A 22000-nucleotide genomic window follows, 5' to 3' on the forward strand; every position below is an offset into this window, starting at 1 on the left:
AAAAATGCAGCCTTTTAAGAACATTTTCTTCAATGCAATGCTTTTTTTTTTTTTTTTTTTTTTTACTTGAATCCCCCACTAAAATTTCAAAATGAAATTTTGTTCTGGAAATTGTCTAGTGTAGGCTATTTAATTCCTTGTCTGTATGAGCTATACATTCTAGAGCCACATAAAACAGTTTATGTCAGTTGTCAGTTGCCCAGAAATGGAGTAAATGCCTTTAATGCAGGCCTTGCATAGACCTCACACTTTTTCTTTTTTGTGGTTCAAGTAGTTCTCTAAACCTCTTTTTTCGCCTTCTCTTTAATGCTACAGTGGTCTTTCTCCGGTCTTTCATTTAGCTTGTGTATACAGCTGCTAAAATTTGTATTGGACTCTGAAACTAGAAAGTTTAGAAGAAAACTCTGTCAAACGAGTCATATCAATACTGGCAACTTTTTTTATTGTTAATCGCAAAGAAGCATAAGAATTTAAGCTAATCATTTGTTTCATGTTTGTCTACTTTTTTACCATTGCACCTTTGGCCCAGACAGAATCACAGCTCTTAAATTGAATCTCACCTTTAGAGACTGAACCATATGTCACACTTTTGTTTGGAGGGGTCTGAGGTCCTCCGGTTAATCTGTTCTTGAAACAGGTACAGATACCTCTATTAATCCATCAGAGGAGCATTAGATGTCTGAAGGTCTGTGTGGAGCTACTGGGGAGAAAGAGTCAGTGAATCATACACACTAAACATGATGTACTGTCTCCATTTTGGCATTTCATCCAGTTATAAATCCACCTCTGCCTTTACCGTCAAAGCACCTCCTGTCTTTCAGCACATTGTAATGCCTCCTACATCTGGTTATAGAGCAGAGCTCTTGCAGGGTCAAAATTGCATTTACTTTGCTTAAACATCATTTGTTGCGACCTGGAGCAAGTATTCCGAAGAAGTACCTCCTCTGAACAATGATTTCCAAAAGAATAAACCAATATTAAATTTTGGCTGATACAGATAAGCCAACAATTAGTTTTATGTTCTGGCTGATAAATGGCAGATACAAAAATGTGTGTGTGTGTGTGTATATATATATATCACTAAATCAGTCTTAATTCATTTTGAGATTTGCTAAAGATTACAGTTTAACAGATTAACAGTGTTATTAAATCAGCGTTTTTAAAGATTACATTTAAGTGAGCGCTAGATGTTTTAAATTTAAAAGTAGGAGCAATGAGCATGCACAATTTAATTGCACACTAATTGACATTTGAAATAAAAACCTCTCACTAACCATACTTTATTTTTACATTTGTTTTTTTCAGGGGCAGAAGTATTATTATTATGAAATGGGAAAAAATTCGGACCCTAGTAAGGAAGATAATGTGCAGTTTAATAATGCACTGACCGTCCACCCGGTGTCTGATCCTGAGCAGATGTACAGACTTCACAAACACTTCACTGAGATCGAGCTGCAGAAGACATACGAGGAGATCGAAAAACTGCAGGTACACTTATGCTAAACCTGTTATGACTAGTACCAATGCCAAACTGTGAAGAAACAGTGGTTTCTGTTGACCTTTTGTGAACTATGAGTCATTATGTGCTTTTTTGTAAGGGTGGTATAAAATTGCTATAAAATCCTTTCTTCATTTTCAAAGTGCTCTGGTAAAGTGCAGCATTACAAATTTTCAAATGGAGGTAATAACCTGCTCATCAAATATCTTAAAATGCTTAATGGTATCCCACACCTCTTTGTTTAACAGGCGGAAATAAAAAATGTGAGTTTGGTGGCTTTTGAGGGCAACCGTAGTGCCTTGTGGCCAGTAGGAATCAATCCACCCTTTGAGCCCAAAACACGTTTCGAGGTTCTGCGGTGGGATTACTTCACTGAAGATCAGGTGTACTCCTGCACTGATGGCTCTCCGAAGTGCGAGCTCCGTGGAATCGATAAGCTGGACGTAGCCGACGTCATTGAGACGGCTATGGGTGAGCTGAACAAGAAGTACAAGCCGGTTCTGCACCTGAAGAAGCAGCAGCTTATTAATGGATACAGGCGCTTTGACCCCACCAGAGGGATGGAGTACACCCTGGACCTACAGCTGGAGGTGGTTAACCAGAAAGGACACAGTCGCTCAATCACCAAGAGGGTCCACCTGGTTAGGCCTCTCAGTCGTATTGAGATCATCCCCATGCCTTATGTTACAGAAGCAACTAGAGTCCACATTATCTTACCCATCACTCTTCAAGACCGAGAGCATGTTCAACAGTTTTTGGAAGTGTACGCCGCAAACGCCTTCGAAACCAGTGAGAATGCCATCTTGACATTTCTCTTTATTTACGATCCAGTTGAGGCCCAACAAGTCAACCAGAATGACATCTTCACCAGTGTCAAAGCGCAAATCAATGCTTGCGAGCACCGTTATCCTACGGTCAAAATCCCCTGGATCAGCGTTAAAAGCGAAAGTCCCTCTCAAATCAAATTTATGGACATCATCTCCAAGAAGCACCCGGTTGACACATTGTTCTTCATCGCCACCGTGAAAACCAGCATCAACTCCGAGTTCCTCAATCGCTGTCGGATGAACTCCATCAACAACTGGCAGGTGTTCTTTCCCATCCATTTCCAATACTACAATCCTGACATTGCTTATCATAACCAGCCTCTTCCCAATACATTGGATTTGGTCAAAGAGGCTGGCCACTTCGATCGCAGTTCCTTCACCGAAGCATGTTTTTACAACTCGGACTACATGACGACCCGGACGCGCATGTCTTCGGATGTCCAGGAGAACGAGGAGATCCTGGAGAACCTGGATATATATGAAATGTTCGTCAAATACTCTGGCCTCCATGTTTTCCGAGCAGTGGAGCCGGCCCTGCATCAGAAATACAGCTACCAGCCATGTAATCCTCGTCTCAGTGAAGACATTTACCAGAGGTGTGTGCAGAGCACCCTCGACAGCCTTGGATCACGCTCTCAGCTCGCCTTGCTGCTGTTTGAACAGGAACAAGGCAACAGTACTTAAAATCTAACCTTGAAGATTGAGAAATGACTAAGGGGCGATAAACAGTTTTCCGTCCATTGGGCTGATGCTTTACTAGTAGGTGGTCTGTGGAGTCACAATGCTGAACACATCAAAAATACTGTCGGTACCAATACAAACTATTTAAACTAACTTAAAAATAGCCAAATAAATAGATTTATATTTGCTATCTCTTTATGTTGGCTCTTAAACCAAGCAGCTGTTAGCTGTTGAAATGATCACTACCGTAACACATCTAAATCGCTGTGCCTTCAAAAATATGCTGTCCTTTCACTATACTTTTGACTTGTCACTTTTGCTCAATCAGATTTGTTTAAAAGAGTTTTAATTGTTTATTTACCATAACAGGGTTTTTGTAGTATGAAGGAACCGTTTCCAGATTCTGTGTTCTAGCAGTGGGTTTATTGTTATTGAAACGTTTTTAAACGTCAGTTCACACTCGGTACTGAATTTATTAACCCTATAGCGCTAACCTGTTAAATCTCAGTCTGATTTTAAGGTAAAATCATTGTCTTACTGACCATTAGTGCCAAAGAAACAAATGTCAAGACAAAACACAATTTTGACCGAAGCTTTTCAACCAGCATTGTTCCATGTATAATTTATGCTTGAATACTGAACAGAAGAGCACAGATATTATACCTGCATTTAAATGCATACTTATTGGTACTATTGATACCACCTCAAAGAGATTTTTCTGATTAAACAATTCACTTTTTTAAGTTTTGCACTAACAGTTTCATTGCAAATCTGCCTTGGATTACAGTAATGTTGCACAATAAGCCTGTCAAAGCATTTCATTTTGTTCAAGAAAGATTATAGGGTGCATTACACAGTTATAGTTAGTTCCTGTGCTGTCTACCAGAGAGGAGTGCAATACTAGTGCAATACTATTCAGATGGTCTGCTTAGAGCCTGCTGATGGAAACACTCCAGATGAAATATACATTTGATGATGCATTTTTGAAGATGCACTACAGAGAGCCTCTATTACAGACCATTCTGCAACACAATGTGTTTCTGTAGGAACATATTGGGTTATATAGTTTTTTTTTTGTTTGTTTTTTTTTGTGGGTACATGTGTACACGTGTACATGGTACGCGTGTTTGCTGTATTTACTTAGTGCTGTGTTGAATTATTATTATTTTTTTATTTAAGCAATCATAAACTTAATGCAGTACACTGACTTATGTTACACAATATCATGATGCTGGATGTCAAATGTTTGTGCATACAAGAGCTGTGAAAGGTTTTACAAAGTGATGTTTTGTACGTTTTTAAACGACACATGCACAACATGAATGGACTCATCACAGAATGAGCATGGCCGCTACTGGCCTTTAGGGGTCAGCAAAGGAGCGTGGGATTACAGCTCCTCAGAAATGTATACTTTCACAAGACTGTTTCTTAACCTCACCTTTGTTGATTTTTTTTTTTTCACTATAAATATTCTCTGTAAATCTATTGTATTTGTTTTAATATTATTGTACACATTTTTAAATAAAGACTTTATTTTAGGGCTCAGATCAACATAAGTGCTTGTCTTTTTTCTCCCATACTTTCATCAGGTAATTTCTTAATACTGTTTATATTGCATTTGGTATTTATTTTCAGGTCAGACTCTCTTACCAGAGCAACCGATAAGATGGTTAATGCATATATTTTTCTGTGACCATTACTGCAGCAAAAATGAAAGGTTACAAATCGAGACCCAATGGTTTCCAGATTAAACATCAGTCTTAAGGAGATCCTGTATATTTTCACCTCTATTTATATGTCCTCTTTAGAGGCCTTAACCACACACACTGCCTTTGGGCACAGTGAACCCATAAGCAAAAGACATCTGAAATCTGCAGTATCTAATTATATAGGACTCATTTTACATAAGGAGAGTTTCACTCCATTTTAACTTTTTCACAGCAGTTCACTTGTATAGCTAAAATTTACAACCTACAATCATGCATTTTTGTTATTCCGAACATTGCTATTGTTGTTTATATATTTTGTGCAGTTGTATATATGTATATAACTGCACAAAATTAGACTGAAACCACATCAACAGTAAAATATTTTTTTTTTATCCCCCTGCAAGTGACAGACTGTTAGAGATTCAGAAAAACACTCAATACAGTGGATAGTTCACCTAAAAAAGAAAATAATTTACTCACCCTTGAGTCATTCCAAACCTTATTAGTTTGAATAAGTTAGAAGTTTTTTTTTCTTCTTCTGTGGAACATAAAATATGTTTTGAGAAATGTCTGAGTTTTTTTTTTTTTTTTTTCATACAATGGAAGTCAGTGATCACCAAAACTGTTTGGTTACCACTAACCAATGTTCACACACACGTATATACATATGAAGAGTTCAGATGCAAAAGCCTCTAAGTGCCATCTGAAATTTTCTTCTTGAATGATCATTTTTATCAAGCTCGTATATTTAAGTTCAGTAATTTCACTTAAATAGCAATGCAAATGACCTATTAATTGTCATTTAAGTGAAACTACTGAACTTAAATATACAAGCTTGATAAAAATGATCATTCTAGAAAATTTCAGATGGCACTTAGAGGCTTTTGCATCTGAACTCTTAATATATATATATATATATATATATATATATATATATATATATATATATATATATATATATATATATATATATATATATACATACATTCTGTTATCATTTGCTCATTTCATTCCATATATATATTCCACATAAGTCAGAGTTTGGAATGAAATGAGCAAATTATAACAGAATTTTCATTTTTGGGTGAACTATCCCTTTAACAAGTGCTTAAAAATCAAGCGTAGCGTTAGTTCTGGCAGGTCACGTTAGTCAAGCTCGCATCAGCTGACCCTCAGCTTATATACAACGCCTATCACTGTATACATATATAAGCTCCTTCAGTATTATCAGCAGCTATCGCGTTTCTCAGGAGCTAATTACCCTCCTCCATCCCCAGCTCCTCCTCTCGCCCAGTCAGGATTTGACATTCTGATTCCCCTTGAATCAGAATAATTATCGAATAATGTTGTACTTTAAAATCTTGAATTAAATATATTTGCAAATTTTCATGTTGGTTCTGTTCTGTTTACCCCAAGGGGGATTATTGCTGCTCTCCCTGCTCTTATCCATGCTAGGCTGCATGGATGCGCAGGGAGTTCTCGCCCAGAACGGAACCATACCGCCAATCCAAACTGTATGCTAATTGTCAATCATATTTGACGGTAGTGGTCCTGACAGAAATGCTTTATTTTGAACTTTCTAGTTGATATCTAGATGAGATTGCAACCATTGGGGGAACTTTCGATTAATGTGTCATAAAATGTTATATTATGCTGCTCTTTTAGATTTAACATTTGTTTCTTTATACATTTTCTTCTGGGTCGTACATCATCTTTATTGTGCTGTTAATTACCACTTAAAATTGTCCAGTTTGTAAAAACAATTAATATTCTTACAATGGAAAAACATTTTGGACAGAAATGTGGTTTTCTCTAAAAAAAATCATGCAAAATCGCCACCTTAGTTCACCAGAATAGTTCTCACGAGATCAGGCTCTAAATATCAGTAATGTGTGTTTTCTGAGATGTACTGTAGAGTTGTCTAAAGCATCCTTTTAGCCTTCTGGTTATGCATCACAAAAGTGATTTAACAAAAAAAAATCTTGTTTTCTGCTGCTTGCTATCATACTGTCAATATGGTTTAACTTGTAATGAACCCAGAGCATTCAGTCAATATGTCCAGCATCCTCGGTGGAATAATAAGCCATCAAAAAGCACTTGGTGAGACGTGCTTAGCTATATCTCAGTGAACAAGAGCAAAGCAATTAATTTATCAAGATTTTATTATTGGACTGCAGTACGTACCATCGTTACATTTATAAAATGTGTTCTAACAGAAACCATGGTCATAACAGCAGACCTTTGTACAAACTGTATTATGTGTTCTCTGTAGTCTGGTATACAGTCCATTAGGTTCTGGAGTGTAATGGGTAATTAGCCTGATTAGTCTTGATGCCTTTAATCGTGTGGAAATCTCAACAGTCTGTTTGCGCTATATGCTGCTTCAGTGCCTCGTTTTATGGCCCCCTCTCGGAGCTAATAGTGCTCTGGCTGGCAAAAGCGGGTGGAAAAGGAACAGCATGTCAAAGTTAAAGCAGCGTAGCACAGTTTTAAAAATACACACAGAGCTCAACGCTGCCCCAATCAGTCTAGGATGGAACTGACATGTGAAGATGAATTAATATCAGATAAAGCAGGGGTGTCCAAACTCGGTACTGGAGGGCCACTATCCTGCAGAATTTAGCTCCAGTTTGCCTCAACACACATGCCTGGAAGTTTTTTAGTGAGCCTAGTAAGACCTTGATTAACTGGTTCGGGTGTGTTCAATTGAGATTGGAGCTAAACTCGGCAGGACAGTGGCCCTCCAGCTCGGAGTAGAATTGGACACCCCTGAGGAATATTACAGTTCCCTTTCAAGGCGGTAACTCAACATTACGTCAGCTATGACGTATATGGGAACTCCTTCCTTCTCCACTTTGCTGAAATCTTATGGGCTAACGCCAGCTGGGGACAGCTGGCTAATTGACGCGAAGCATGCAAATACTGACAGGTCAGCGGGCAGTATAAAATGCATGGGTGCGAAAATTACGTCAGAATCTCTTTCTTCATGCTAGAAGTCTTAACTAAGTCATCGTGGAAGTTGCAACAGAGGACTACTCACCCCTGTTTTCCTCTCCGCATCCGATGGCTGCTACATGCCAGGTTTGTGCGGGTCCTATTGACCCGCCCAACCTTCACCAGTTCTGTGTCACCTGCCTGGGCCCAGGCGAACGGCACGATATGGCACCCCAGCCCCGAACTGTGGAACCTTCATGTGTGGCCGCTGCGGGGACCTTAAATGAGCGGGACGCTCTGCACTCACGAGTGCTGAGCACACTTACGGAGGCGCCTCTACGCTCTGAAGTGGGGAGTTTTCACAAAATGGTGCCAGGACATCGGTATTGACCCGGGGACCTGTTCCGTGTCGGATGTTTTGCTTTTCTACAGCACAGAATGGATGGCGGGAGTTTGCCATCCACGCTGAAAGTGTATGTGGCCGCTATTGCTGCTTTTCGTTCCCCGGTTGACGGGCAATCGATCGGTAAGCACGCTCTGGTAATCAGTTTTTAATCCGCCCTCCGTGCCGCCGTGGGATCTAGCTCTAGTTTTGAGGGCTCTATCTCTACCACCGTTCGAGCCCTTAGCTTCGATTGCGGTTAAGGAGCTTTCCATGAAGACGCCTTGCTTCTCGCTCTCGCCTCGGCGAAGCGTATTGGAGACTTACACCCGTTTTCAGTGAACAATGATTGCATCTGTTTCGGACCTGGCGACTGTAATGTCACTCTCCGGCCGAGATCAGGTTACGTTCCAAAGTCACTCAATACACCGTTTAGAGTACAGGTTGTTTCCCTGCCCGCCTTATCTGCTGAGCCGTCAGCCTTGCGTGACGCTGATGCTCAGAGCGCTGTTTGCCCTGTTAGGGCTTTGCGGATGTATGTGGATCGCTCGGCCGCCTTCCGTCAGTCGGACCAGCTGTTCGTGTGCTTTGGTGGATGTAATAAGGGACGTGCTGTTTCAAAACAGAGACTTTCTCACTGGATTGTGGACGCTATTGCGTTGGCTTAAAACGAATCCAGGGGAGAGATTGTTCCCTCAACATCAGAGCTCATTCTACGAGGGCAATTGCTTCCTCATGGGCCTGGTCTAGAGGTATGTCTATCCAGGATTTATGTCTTGCTGCTGGCTGGTCTTCCCAGAACACATTCGCCAGGTTTTACAAGCTGGATGTACCCTCTGTAGCGTCACATGTACTTTCGGTGAGTTAAGTTTTATTCATGTGTTGTGAACTGTTATAACCAGCTATACAGTAGTTACCATGGCTGCTAACTCTGTGTTATGGTTTATGCAGTTGTCACCGCAAACGCCGTCGACTCTGTGTTTAACTCTCGTGCTTGAGTTATTATTGTGTTGTGTCTGCCCTATTCAGTGCAGCCTTCGTGTTCATTGCATTAAGATATGCAAATTTTGTTAGGGTCGGAGCAGATGTCTCATTGGTCTAGTTCCGCCTATCAGATGTGAGTACTCTTAGCGACGCGGCTATTGGCTAGAACTGTCTTGCTTATGTGTGGGTGTGACTGACCCCGTTCAGGGCTTATCTTCACTGCTCTCACGGCGGGATTTTATACAGTTCCCATATACGTCACAGCTGACGTAATGTTGAGTTACCGCCTTGAAAGGGAACGTCTCCGGTTACTATCGTAACCTCGGTTCCCTGAGAGGCGGGAACGAGACATTACGTTAGCCACCGTGTTCGCTGTTTGATCAGCTGTGCTAGCGTTCAGTCGTGATTCTGACGTAATTTTCGCGCCCATGCATTTTATACTGCCCGCTGACCTGTCAGTGTCCCCAGCTGGCGTTAGCCCATAAGATTTCAGCGAAAGTGGAGAAGGGAGGAGTTCCCATATACGTCATAGCTGACGTAATGTCTCGTTCCCGCCTCAAAGGGAACCGAGGTTACGATAGTAACCGGAGACGTTTTCTGGACAGATTTGACATATTTCTCCAAACTAAGCTCTATATATTTAACTAATAATGTAGAACTTACACAGCAGGTTTATGCTAAATTCAATACTGAAGAATCAGATTAATACCTTTCAATTCATGAGTGTGAATTTGATCTGAATTGGCTACACTCCACAGGAAGTTGAATTTACTGAATTTGTCCCACTTTATATTGTGTCTTTAACTACTATGTAATAACATTTAAATTAATCATTGATACAATGCACTTATTGTGTACATACATGTTTTTACATTGTACTTATATTTAAAAACTTCTTTTTCTGTAATTACATCTATATTACACTGACTCTTCCCTTACACCTTAACCCACCTTTAAACTACCCATACCAATAAAACCTGTCCCTAACCTTACCCGTATCCCACCTCAATAGCAGCAAAGTGTTTTGCAACACTACATGAACACACGTACATTGTATCTAATATTAGTTAAACACCTAATATAAAGTGTGACCCTGAATAGTTATTCAAATAAATTCAACACAGGTAATGCATTCTAGGATCTAGTGGTTAAATACAACACTTTTCATCCCCAGACAAACAACTCCACAACTGAATTTAGGAAAAGGAAAATTTGCTGGAAGAAACACTATAACTAAATGTGGGTGATTTTCAATCCATGCACGCACCAGCGCTACATGGTGGAATTGGACATTGTCCCAAACCACAAGTTGCTCCGGTTGTTCCTGCTGTGCCTCCAATATTGCTTTTGCCTTTCCTCTTCCTCCATCATGTCCAATTTCACGCCTATCATCTCTTTCACCTGTAGTGTTTCAAGAAAATGATGTAATTTGTATGAAATCATGAATCAGTACAATACATTTAGGAAAAGATAGCTGTGTTAATTGCTTAACAACCGTGTAACAACATTGACCTCAGTTTGGAGAAATGTCTAATTGGTGTGCAAGCATCTTCCTTCTGATGCATATCTGCCTTCTGGATTGCACAAAACCACCTTCTATTGCTCCATAGAAAACAGTTTCCACCCTAATAGCAAGGATTATAAAAGATAGTCCCTTTTTAAAAAGACCTGTGAATTATGCACAGGCAATTGCATTTCAACATTTGGGGCAATTCCTTCTGCACAGGTAAGATAGGCCACAAATGCAGAAATTTACAACTGGACAAGCGCATGAGGTTGACAGATAATGCTAAATCAAATCTGAGTGATTTGTTCCCGGGGAAATCTTTGACATGCACTGGTATGCCAACTCTTCTGGTCTCACTGCTGACAGCACAGTTATTTATGACAGTAAACTGTATTATTATGCATAACCGACTCAGTGTGCCATCAAGACTCTTACTGGGAACCTTTAAAAATGCCACTCTGATATTAAAAGCCCATATTACCCATGATTACTTTTATATGGATGGACTATGTGCTGCATGTTTTGAATATGACATCCAAAAATGCATTCTGCAAAACATGAAAATAACGATGTAAAATCTCTCTCGCTGATGGGATCTACCCAAGAGAGCAACTAATCTCTAGAGCATATACAGCTCTGTCATATATAAGACAATGCTGTGGTGCCCTATTTCTGAATGTGGGAAAATTAAAAAAATACGTACCAAATGTGCAGAAGAAAATTATATATAATTTCTGCTTATTTTAATAGCACAACCTTTAAGCCATGGAGTCTTTCACACATCATATTAAATTAGAAATGAACCCAATAATAATCAGAGAAGAACTGTACCTGAAATGTCAGATTACAAGAAGAAGAAAAAAAAAATAGGGGTGCTACACAGATGACTTACAGTAATATTAGCCATATATGTAACCACAATTTCAATATGGGCATTTATGATATTAGGACCAGCGAAAATGGAAACATTTTTAGTCTATGAATTGTCAGTGCTTGCCGAATTTCACACACAGAAAAGCCGGTGGTTTCTGATTGAAATGCTTTGCACATCTGGCCTTTTGTCAAAGAGACCGCTAGACATTTCACAGCTAAGAACCCTGAGAAAAACTCATCAACCGACTTTTAAACATCTAGCCAAACGCTGCGGTGCATCAGATTACTCATAGTTTGCGAGTATGCTGAGCAAACCTGGTTTATCATTCTCTATGGGACTGTTGCACTCCGTCTCATTCAAAAGTGAAACCAGGAACATAAGGTCTGTTTTATTAAACACTTTTGGGAGGTCTGGGGGAGTGGATCCATCAGCTGATGGATGGATGAAACAAACCTTTTCCATATGGTTACCGCAAAGGCTTCCTCTGGCTCTGGTAGGCTGGTGGGCTTACTATACGCTTCATTTGGCTCTCCAATTGGAAGTAACCTCACAATAAGTTTATGTTATTACTGCTAATGACACCCATTACCACTCACACGTTACATCTCTATAAATAACATTACAAAATTTGTGGATTATTCAATATACTTTAAGTTAAACCATTTGAGATAAAGGAAACATTTACCAAACATATCCAATAGAGGTGGATACAAATTACTTTTCTGAAACACAAACTATTCTACACCGTCCCCCATGATTTCAGTGAAAAACCAGAGTTAAGATATTTATCTTACCCTCTGGATCCTAGGAGTTGATAGCCATGATTCAAATACATAATTTACATTTTTAGATTAATCTGAATGATAATATTTCACAAGATAAGAATTCACCAAATAAAACTAACAGCTGACAAAATATAAAGTAAGAATGTAATGCTTCAAACAGGATATGTAGTATAAAGTGGCTCTAGATGTCATGCAGTCTATGCCTTGATATAGTAGAGGCCCAATACCAAGGTATTCGGTGTAGAAATCGTAGAGTTTCCACTGATGTCATTTCCTGCGAGAGGATGGGGGAAAGGACAGGATTTCAGAGAGTCTCCTGCTGGAACGTAATGTCCGATCCGTGCCTGTGTTCGGTTCGAAGCGAGGGTTTAGAGTTCGACTTTGGCTGTAGCTTTAACTGGTGACAGCGAGAGAGATTAGCGCTGAGTTCTGAGGGTCTTTCACTGGGCCCACCTTCAGCACTGAGACCACTCTTTCTGCAGACGTCAACAGCACCAGACCTGCCGGCCGGCTTCCTAGCAGGCAAAGTCTTCGAACACTCGGTGGTGGGTACGGTGGTGATGATGGTGATTTGGGAGGATGGTGTTAGCATAAGCTCCCTCCGAGTGGCTCCGGCTCATCTCGTCAGAATCCTGACAGGAACAGAGAATGTCAGATGGGATTCTCCGAGGATACTTTAACTCCTACATCTTACACACTATTCCATTGTGAATAAAACAGCTTGAATGACTAACACCGTGACTCATTGTTCTGTGGTGTGATAAAGAAAAAGCCACTTAAGGTTGAGACTTTACAGTGCTTTCTCATAGTTAAACCCCTTTGAACATAAACTAACTCACTGTTATATATGATCTTGAGTGGCTTATTGCATCTATAAAATGGTGGCAAATGTACAGTAATTTAAAGACAACAGAGTTTTTTATTAGTTAGATCACACAAAAAAAAAAAAGTTAATAGGCTGTTTATGAATTAAAAGTTCTGTAAGTAATTTCAGCTGCTTCCTATTTGACTGAAATAGTCTGCCCCTATCTATTCAACTTTCGTTCCAGAATCTTGCCACCAATGAAAACAGAATATTTTTATGGAAACCATGATACAAGAAAAATTCAGGATTCTAAAGTTCAAAGGGGCAGCATTTATTTTAAACAGAAATCGTTTGTAGTATTATAAATGTCTTTACTGTTACATTATATTCATGAGAAATGGTATCTTGGAGACGTTCCCGCAGTTCTTCTTGATTTAGTCTGTCTCAGTTTTTTTCTGTTTCTTCATGTAATCACAGACGGACTCGATGATGGTGAGATCAGATCATAGCGGCTGTTGTCAGACTCCTTGTGCATACACAAATCTCACTGGATTATTACAATTAATGGAAAAAAGAATGTTTGGAAATGTAAACTGATATTTCCTACTGACACACTACAGCAAAAGATATAAATAACTGACTTAAAACCATTTTTTTTTTTTATTAACATGCCTAAGACTTTGCACAGTAGTGTATATATCAGCTATTTCACACTGCCTTGAAAGTTATTCAGATTTTAGAGTTGGAATTTACGGTTTTACACTAATCGAACAATCTTAGGTCACAACGCACTGGCCATGCTGAATTGAATTAGTTTTAATCATACTCCAGTTCTCATGAATATAATGTGCTCTGCCAACATCTGTGTTCTTCTTCCATGAACAGAAGATCGGATTGCAAAAAAGAACAAGGGAGATTTGATTCAATCCTGGTCTAAGCAGACAGCCTGGCATCCCATTCATGGCTCAATATCCTGCCACTGATGTCGTATTTCCCTCCGGGCTTTGTTCCTATTCACAGATTTGATCTGTGCTGCATCCTAACACTAGCACTCCAGAGATTAGCATGTGGCTTACCTTAGCTTTCATTTCCTCTAGGTTCACTGTGGCGACTGTGCTGGCCTGTTGCTGCTGCTGGGTTTGCTTTTTGTCATCTCTCTGTGGCCTGAGCAAACGCTCCAACCTGTGTTTGATCACCTAGGAAAGCGAGGGGGAGTGAGGGTGAAGAGGGCAGCAGGGAAAGTAGGACAAATGAGGGCTATAAACAGTTTTGCAGCATCAGCATTCCTGCTGCTCAGCTCAGAGGTTCAGTCTTATCTGCTCTTATGGGAAATACTGCTCACAGTGGGGGGAAAAACAGTGCAGGAGAAGAGCTATTGGTTAAAAATGAATGATTGTGGAATAGGCAGAGGGCCAAGACAATGTATGCTTACCTCATATACATAATCCAGAATCTCCAAAATGGTAAGAACGCTGGCTCCTATAAAAAGACCCATCTGCCCGCCAATGTCCCCTGAAAGCAAAACATTTTCAGACCATTTTACTTATTAAAATGCCTTATTTCTGACTGAAATTGTGTTGTTATTGTCAAATAAAAGTATTAAAATAGTTTTTGTTCATTAAAAATAAGGCAGCAATAAAATAAAATGTAAATATTTGATGAATAATTTACACTTTAAAAACTTGGAAAAATAGAAATGTAGCCTTGGCAATTAACTGAAATAAATTAGGTTCATGTTAAAGTGCTAAAATTACTAAAGGCCCAGAAATACAGTAGCCTACTTCAAGCGAAATTGAACTGATGTGACGTCACTTCGAACAAAATCAGGCCAACACTAACTTCGTTTGGAGTTCGAAACAGCTTGCCAAAGCGAATTTTCCGTAAAAGTTCGCTTCGGCTGGTAAACACCTTTGTACTACCGGTCCGTGGCGATTACGTAATAGGTAGGTCTTTCACTTCTTTCACGTGGAAATCTTTTCCACTTAATTTCTCCTGTTTAATCACTGGAGGTCAGACGTCCGCGAGTGAAAACATGAACACACATGGGAAATGAAGTTGTATGCCTACTTCTGATGAAATGAGACACTAACACTGTTTTGCATGTTTAATATGGTAAAGCTGCTTGATTTTAAGCAATCTATTGTATAAAGTGCTAAATAAACGTGACGTGACTTTACTAAAGTGGCGAATTGTAGAGTTCGGGCAAACATCCACGTTGCTATCATGCTTTACTCTTTCTTAAAAATGCTTGCTGTTTGCTACATTTTGTTGTGTGTTTATTTTGATATTGAGAGAGGAAAGTGCGCCGCACATTTACATATTCATCTAAACACCGCTTTCAGCAGTGTGGGCGGCGTCAGATGTTCGACGGTAACAATTTTGCTGGTCATGTATTTCAAACTTTGTTTTACCCCTAAGCGAAGAAAGAAAAAGAACTTCGCCATGAGTATATTGGGGCCTTAAAACAAAGAAATAAAATGAAAGCTAAATAGAACTATTTTAAAAAGCAAACTAATAAAAATGGCAAAAGCACATGACAATATTCTTAAAAATTAAACTTAAAATGAAAACTAAAAATATGCGATACAAAAATAATTCAAAATATTAATAAACACTATAATATTATTCTAATAATACTAAAATAACACTGGACTGATTTTTTTTTATTTTTTTTTTTTGAGTGATCTAATAGCCTGTTTGGCTTAAGTGATTTAAAAAAAAAAAAAAAAAAGGGAAGCAATTTATGAGAATGCGCAAGAAGTTGATTATAAAAAAATAATGCAAAGACAAAACATTTTCTTTGTTGGAACAACGTGAACCAAGGAATTGTTCACAATAAGACCAGGAACGTGCATTAAGAACGTAGTCAATTTTATTTTATATCGACATCAAGCTCAGAAATGCTCAGTTAAGATGCACTGAAAATGGCAAAGTTTAGAAAATAATGTGGTAAAAGGAAGCATAAGAGACCCACCTAATAATCCTGCAACGTCATATGCTTTTTTCTGTTCTATTGTTTCATAATTTAGAGCTTCGAAGAAAATGTCCAAAACAAGAAAGTTGTCTCTAAAACAAAAGGACAATACAAAAGTTATGTGTAAATCATATATATTCATTATATATACAGAATCAATACAGTATTAGGCCTTTATTTGTTTAAAACTATATTGAAGGTGGAAAGGTTGCCAAACCTGATGTATTCTTCTGACTTGTCATATTTTCTAGATAGGTAGCGAGCCGAACCCTTGCTGGGGATTTTAACCATGGACAGCTCTTTACCATAACGGGTCAGGTTACAGGGAGTTTCACAGGAGCATGTGTCACCTGAACTTTTCTGAAGCAATGCTGCAAAGAGGACACACATATCAGTTTAGAGCAGAAGACAGATGTGTGTGTGTGTGTGAGAGAGAGAGAGAGAGAGAGAGCAGGTGCTCTAGCCCACACCTGCATACCCATTCTTCATTCATCAAACTAATGTGGAGAGATAACACCAGCGCTAAATAATCATCCATAAGATGCTTGAAACACACTTAACGTGTTGTTCAGATTTAATTTGTTTTCTGAAGGGCATCCAGAAGAGAGCACACACACACTCGACCTCCCTGAGAGGAAGTATCATGAATGTCATGCTCATACATTTTGTATTTACCATTAGTGCCTTCCATTTAGAACAAAATTTAGTTTACATGCCACGACATGCCCTATTTGATTTATATTATTATATGCATATGTTGCAGAAAGGAAGCTATTTAACAATTTGTCAAGCCTCTAATAATTTAAAGTTCAACTACAGTCAAGCTACCCTTTTGAAAAAGACTCTAACCACAAGCTAGTAGTTAGAAGCTAAAACTAGCCTATATAATGAGGAATATTTTGAATATGTATTGTATACAAATTATGTATATAAATTAAGCTGTATGTAAGCATAATATTTCATCCACAGTATATAAACTACTGTTCAAAAGTTTGGGATCTGTTATATTTTGAGATGAGATCACAAGTAAAAATAAGTGTTTTCTGATTTTATGTTTTAAAATGTAATGTATTCCTGTGATCATTACTCCAGTCTTCAGTGTCACATGATCCTTCAGAAAATAATTATATATGTTGATTTGCTGCTCAAGAAACATTAATATCATCGGTAAAAACCGCTGTGCTGCTTAATGTTTTTGTGAAAACCGTGATACTTTTTTCAGTATTCTTTGATGAACAGAAAGTTCAAAAGAACAACATTTATTTGAAATATAAACTATTGTTACATTATAATTGTATTTACTGTCACTTTTGATCAATTCAGTGTGTCCTTGCTAAATAAAAGTATTAATTTCTTTCAAAAAGATATGAATAGATATAATGAATAATACTAATACAACTGAAAAACTGTAACAATAATTTGTATTAGTCAAAATTATGATTACCCCTTATTATTATTATAAATATACTTTTTAGAAGAATTATTGTAATAAATATTCTAAAGTTATTTAATATGAATACATTTAAAATAAATTTTAAATAATGCTTTATATGAGAAAGTGGGTATTTTAAGCAAACTTTTTATGTATTAATAGGCTGTGTTGTGCTGTTATGAGTGTGGCATATAGACATGTTCCTGTATTAGGGTGAGGAAATAAATAAATATTAAAGTAAACTATCAAAGTAGAGATTTCAGTCAGAATATTTGAATAGCCAGTGAATGCAAGTACAGTCCATTCTTTTAAGATATATCTGGATTTAGTTCAACTACCCATTAAATGGGGTCGAGTTTCCTTTTGACTGCGGAGATAATTAAATTTTTGGCTTATTAGATAAGGGCTATCATAATTGTACCGATACATCTCTCATCATCAACTTTTCATGAGCCGCTCCATTTACGAATGTCATAAAATCAGTGGAACAAGACACCTACAGCGAGCGATAACGCCGCGAGAGTATCAGAGGGTAATACACTACAGGGATACTCTAAAGGATGTCAAAGCACTGGAGAACACTCTCCTTCTTGCACTGACTGAGTAATCCTGTTTCTCCCACCCCAGACCACGCATGGAATCATCTGTTTATCTGGGATTTAATTATTTGTGCCCACAACCTCCAGAGATATTACACTCCAGGGCGTTAGCAAAAATGAAAAATGCTTGCTTACCAAGTGCTTTGTCCACACATTTGATATTGCTTGGAGTACAGATATCGGCATCTCCTGAGAAACAAAATGCATAATGACTCTGATCAATCACAAGCAAAATGATTGCTGTTATTTCACCGCCAGCCAAGGAAGAAAAAGTGCGAGTGGCAGAGAAAGAGACAGCGCGGCTCTGCTTTTGTTATTCATCCTAAAATGATGGAAGGCAGCGTGTGACTGAGGGAGATGGGTTTGCTTTCACCACGCCTCCCTCATGACCATCATTCTAGGCCTAATTGCACCCAAAATGAACTGATCCAAACCCTCCCTAAAGGCACATTTATAAAGTCTATAAAACTCAATCCCCATCTACACACAATACCGCAGGAGGTCCCCCGAATCTATCAAAATCACAACCGGTCTGAGGAAATATGCATGGCACCTAAGAGAAAATGGCCTTTGAGTTAATGCTTTTGGTCTCTCTTTTCAATTTGCATTATGGGAGATTGATTTGGAAACATTAAAGGAGAAAAGCAGAGAAGCAGAGCTTCCATTAGAGCGGGCCTCCAACAGCCACACGCTCTCTGAGAAGCCACACTGATAACAACTCAGGTGTGGTGGAGTTAATTAGAAAAGAGGTTTCTGGGGACAGAGAAAGTCCTCCAGTCCATACGTCGTTGGTTTTCAAAAGAGAAAATAAATGCATTTGCTTTTTTTGAAGTTTGCCAAATGCTTCGAGTGGAACGTAACAAATCAGCAGGTCTGGGTTCGTCATTGGTTTCAGATTGCGATCGTCTAGATCTTCCCTCCAATCGGCCGAATGAACTACTCGAGCTCCTCGTATTGTGTGAGACAGTAAGTTAATTTAGAGACTTGCATTAAGCTTTCGGCTCCACTGCCTGGAGCAAATTAGATGAGAAGAGTTTATTCATTTAGTATTTTAGCAATTAGCAGAATACATTAGCACGCTGATTAGGTTGAGTGGGAAATTAATGCGGCGGTGTAGCGTTACCCGGCATGTGCACCATCCTGCAGTTGCACTCACGCAGAACCTCAAGAGTCTCGCAGCGCAGGCGGCAGGCGCTGATACTGTAGGTATCGTAACCCGGGATCATCTGCTCACTGGTGGAGCGGCAGTTCCCCCAAGGCTGGGGCAGGTAGGTCAACTACACACAGAGAGGGAGAGCAAATGAGAAGAACAAGGAAGATAAAGTGAGAGGGAGACAGACAGAGAGAGGTTGCAAGAGTAGGAGAGAGACAGAAATAGAGAGAGAATGAGTAAATGCAAATTAAGTATGCAAATAAGCAGCGTTCTCAAGCTGAAGTGATTGACTAAAGAGTACGATTTTATTTGTATGTGTCTCGATTTTCAGAAGGCAAACTTGATGAGTGGCCTGCCTCTGAATCAGAAATATTGCATTCAGCACTCATTTTTAAGAATGACATTGATCAAGTACCAGTCTGAAAGAGGAATTTTAGATAGATCTGAGCTTTAAGACATTCCAAAATATACTGGACTACAAAAATTTGTGTTTGTAGTACAAAAGTACTTTTGAATGCACTTCACCCTAATTTCTAAATGCATGTTATTGATGTCATTGTGAAAGATTCATCCATGCATGTTTTTTTTTTTGTTTTGTTTTTTACCTCGTAATTTTACATCAATTCGTAATTTGTATACCGGATTTCTCTAATAATTTAGTGTTGTTCAGTCCCGCACCTTTCGTACAATCGACCGCAAGCTTGCATTCAGATCTCCCTTCATTCAATCAACAACCGATGGATAGAAACAAGTCCCCGCACAACATCTTTTCTTCGATAATCTCTTTCACTCGGATGTACATTACAATATGGAGAAAAAAAAATCAGTCACTACTTCCATTTCAAGTAAAATTACTCCTCTAACAGGACTATAGTTTATTATTATTGTCTGTTGCTCCATCCTCCTGCTTAAAATACCTGAGGTCATACGGCACACAGATACAGAAGGTACAGTTAGAGTTGGGGTACTTGGACTTGGACTGCAATTATGAATAAACTCGGATTTAGACGCACTCGAGTGGACTTGGACACGGACAATAAGTAACAACATAAAATTAAGATGACAAGACATTAATAAATGTCTCCCACTCTCCCATATGTCACAAATAAGTAAATCCGCATTGTTTGTGGTTTAACTTTGCAAGTATGTTGCCCTTCAACTTTTAGTCACTTTCTCAACTCTGTGTGTGTGTTTAACACTGGCAAAGAAATCCCCCTCCACTAATTGCTTGCTTACTGGCTTACTTTATTTATTTATTCGCTTCAATATAACAAGGAACAATGTGGGGAATGGCAAGTGCTGCATAACAATTCGTTAAAAATGTACTTGGATTCAGGTCGGATTTTATCATAGGTGGTACTTGGCCTGAAAAGTTTGAGAATGATTCAAGAGAAGGGTTATACCCTTTGCTCTTGACAGGATACAAAGGTCTGGAATCCCGGAGAGACTCCAAAGCCCAGCTGATGGATGTAGGGCGGCTCATCCTGACTGTGGATCTGAACACGGATTCCTGCCTCTAAAGATGTTTCATCTGCAAAAAAAAAACAAAAAACAAAAGAACAACACTGAGGTAAGAGAGCAGAACAGGCAATATGAATTGGAACACAAAGATAAGCCTCACATATCCCCCTATCAATACAAATGGGAAAAACAACATCACAAATAAACCTTGAATTTGAACATGTTTATCTTAACAGCTTGTGCAGACACACTTCTGAGAAGCAGAAAATATGGGATGACTTTGCAACTTTCGGACCAGAAATCATCTCTGTGTGGCATTAAAACTCACTTGTCTCTTTCCAGATAGGCAGATATTCATCTTGCTGGATATCCAACATAATCTCCAGCCCGTTTCCCATCCCTCCTTGCTTTGTCTTCCTGGAGGTTGATTTGTTGCCATTGAAAGTATAGCATTTCCCATATCTTGTGTAGACCTATGAACAAACACAAATGATTAATTAAAAATGTCATACTCTGGCATTGGGAAGGCCATAACAACACACAAGCTACAATCTTTGGAAGCCATAACCTTTGTTTTTATAAGATTTAATACTTTAAAATTAACCTTTTGATCCTTAAAAGAGATGCCTTTTTAAGATGTTTATGATTAATTGGGGAAAAGGCCACTTTAAACATCAAAAGTGTGATGCTTTTCCAGCTCATATGAAAAGCCAAATCAGACATCAATTAAAAGTCGTACAATGTATCACTCTGACAGTAGGCATTTGTATTTGGTGGCATAACAAACAATGTTTTCTCTGCCTCATTCCTGTCATATTCATTTTGAAGAGAGGTGAGACAGTTCTACAATCCATACTACATTAGCATGCAATGCGTTTGTTCCTCAAACAAGAGGAAAATGAATAGTCCACATCCTCAGAAACATATCTGCCTCCAAAATGAAATCATCACATACAAATAATTGCTCTTGGTAATATTGATAAGAGTAGACTAGATCAAAAGCAATAACTTTTGAAATTGGACTTAATATTCTTCCATAAACCACAACCACTAAATAAATAAATAAATAAAAAGCAAGCCATTTGTTATTTATAGTTCCTGTCTCTCTTCAAGCAAAAGTGACAAAAAGACTATTATTCAGGTACAATGCATCCTGACGCACAGGACTCAGTAATGAAATACTCAAGAATAAAAGACAAAACCACTGACAAATAAATGTCAGGAGAGAATGGATCAACTAAAAGCACAGGTGGATGAAGAAGAACTCTTAGTGGGTGTCTATAGTACCTCAAAATACAGACACAAAAAAAACATTTTCATGAAATAAGTTCTCTTCACATCAGTCCTGGGAGCCCAATTCTTTCTGACCTTTACTTCTTAACGTTTTCAGTTCCA

General features: G+C 38.6%; 2 protein-coding genes across 2 annotated transcripts in view; one reads left to right on the forward strand and one right to left on the reverse strand.

Moving 5' to 3' along the window:
- chpfa (chondroitin polymerizing factor a) overlaps positions 1-4551 on the forward strand; it is a 10008-nt gene extending 5457 nt beyond the window's left edge. Inside the window, exons 3-4 of the mRNA XM_084121177.1 lie at positions 1306-1488; positions 1747-4551. Coding sequence (XP_083977303.1) covers positions 1306-1488; positions 1747-3009 — 1446 coding nt within the window. The 3' untranslated portion in view covers positions 3010-4551. The remainder of the gene's footprint in view (positions 1-1305; positions 1489-1746) is intronic.
- A 6692-nt stretch (positions 4552-11243) lies between these two features.
- asic4a (acid-sensing (proton-gated) ion channel family member 4a) overlaps positions 11244-22000 on the reverse strand; it is a 95095-nt gene continuing 84338 nt past the window's right edge. The window contains exons 2-10 of the mRNA XM_084121781.1: positions 20934-21078; positions 20548-20675; positions 19115-19268; positions 18127-18180; positions 16178-16331; positions 15961-16052; positions 14419-14498; positions 14063-14182; positions 11244-12813 (exon numbers count right to left, since the gene is read on the reverse strand). Of these exons, the coding sequence (XP_083977907.1) occupies positions 12697-12813; positions 14063-14182; positions 14419-14498; positions 15961-16052; positions 16178-16331; positions 18127-18180; positions 19115-19268; positions 20548-20675; positions 20934-21078 (1044 nt within the window). The 3' untranslated portion in view covers positions 11244-12696. The remainder of the gene's footprint in view (positions 12814-14062; positions 14183-14418; positions 14499-15960; positions 16053-16177; positions 16332-18126; positions 18181-19114; positions 19269-20547; positions 20676-20933; positions 21079-22000) is intronic.

Source organism: Abramis brama (genome assembly GCF_963993115.1).
Source record: "Abramis brama genome assembly, chromosome: 8".
NCBI classification, from domain to species: Eukaryota; Metazoa; Chordata; class Actinopteri; order Cypriniformes; family Leuciscidae; genus Abramis; species Abramis brama.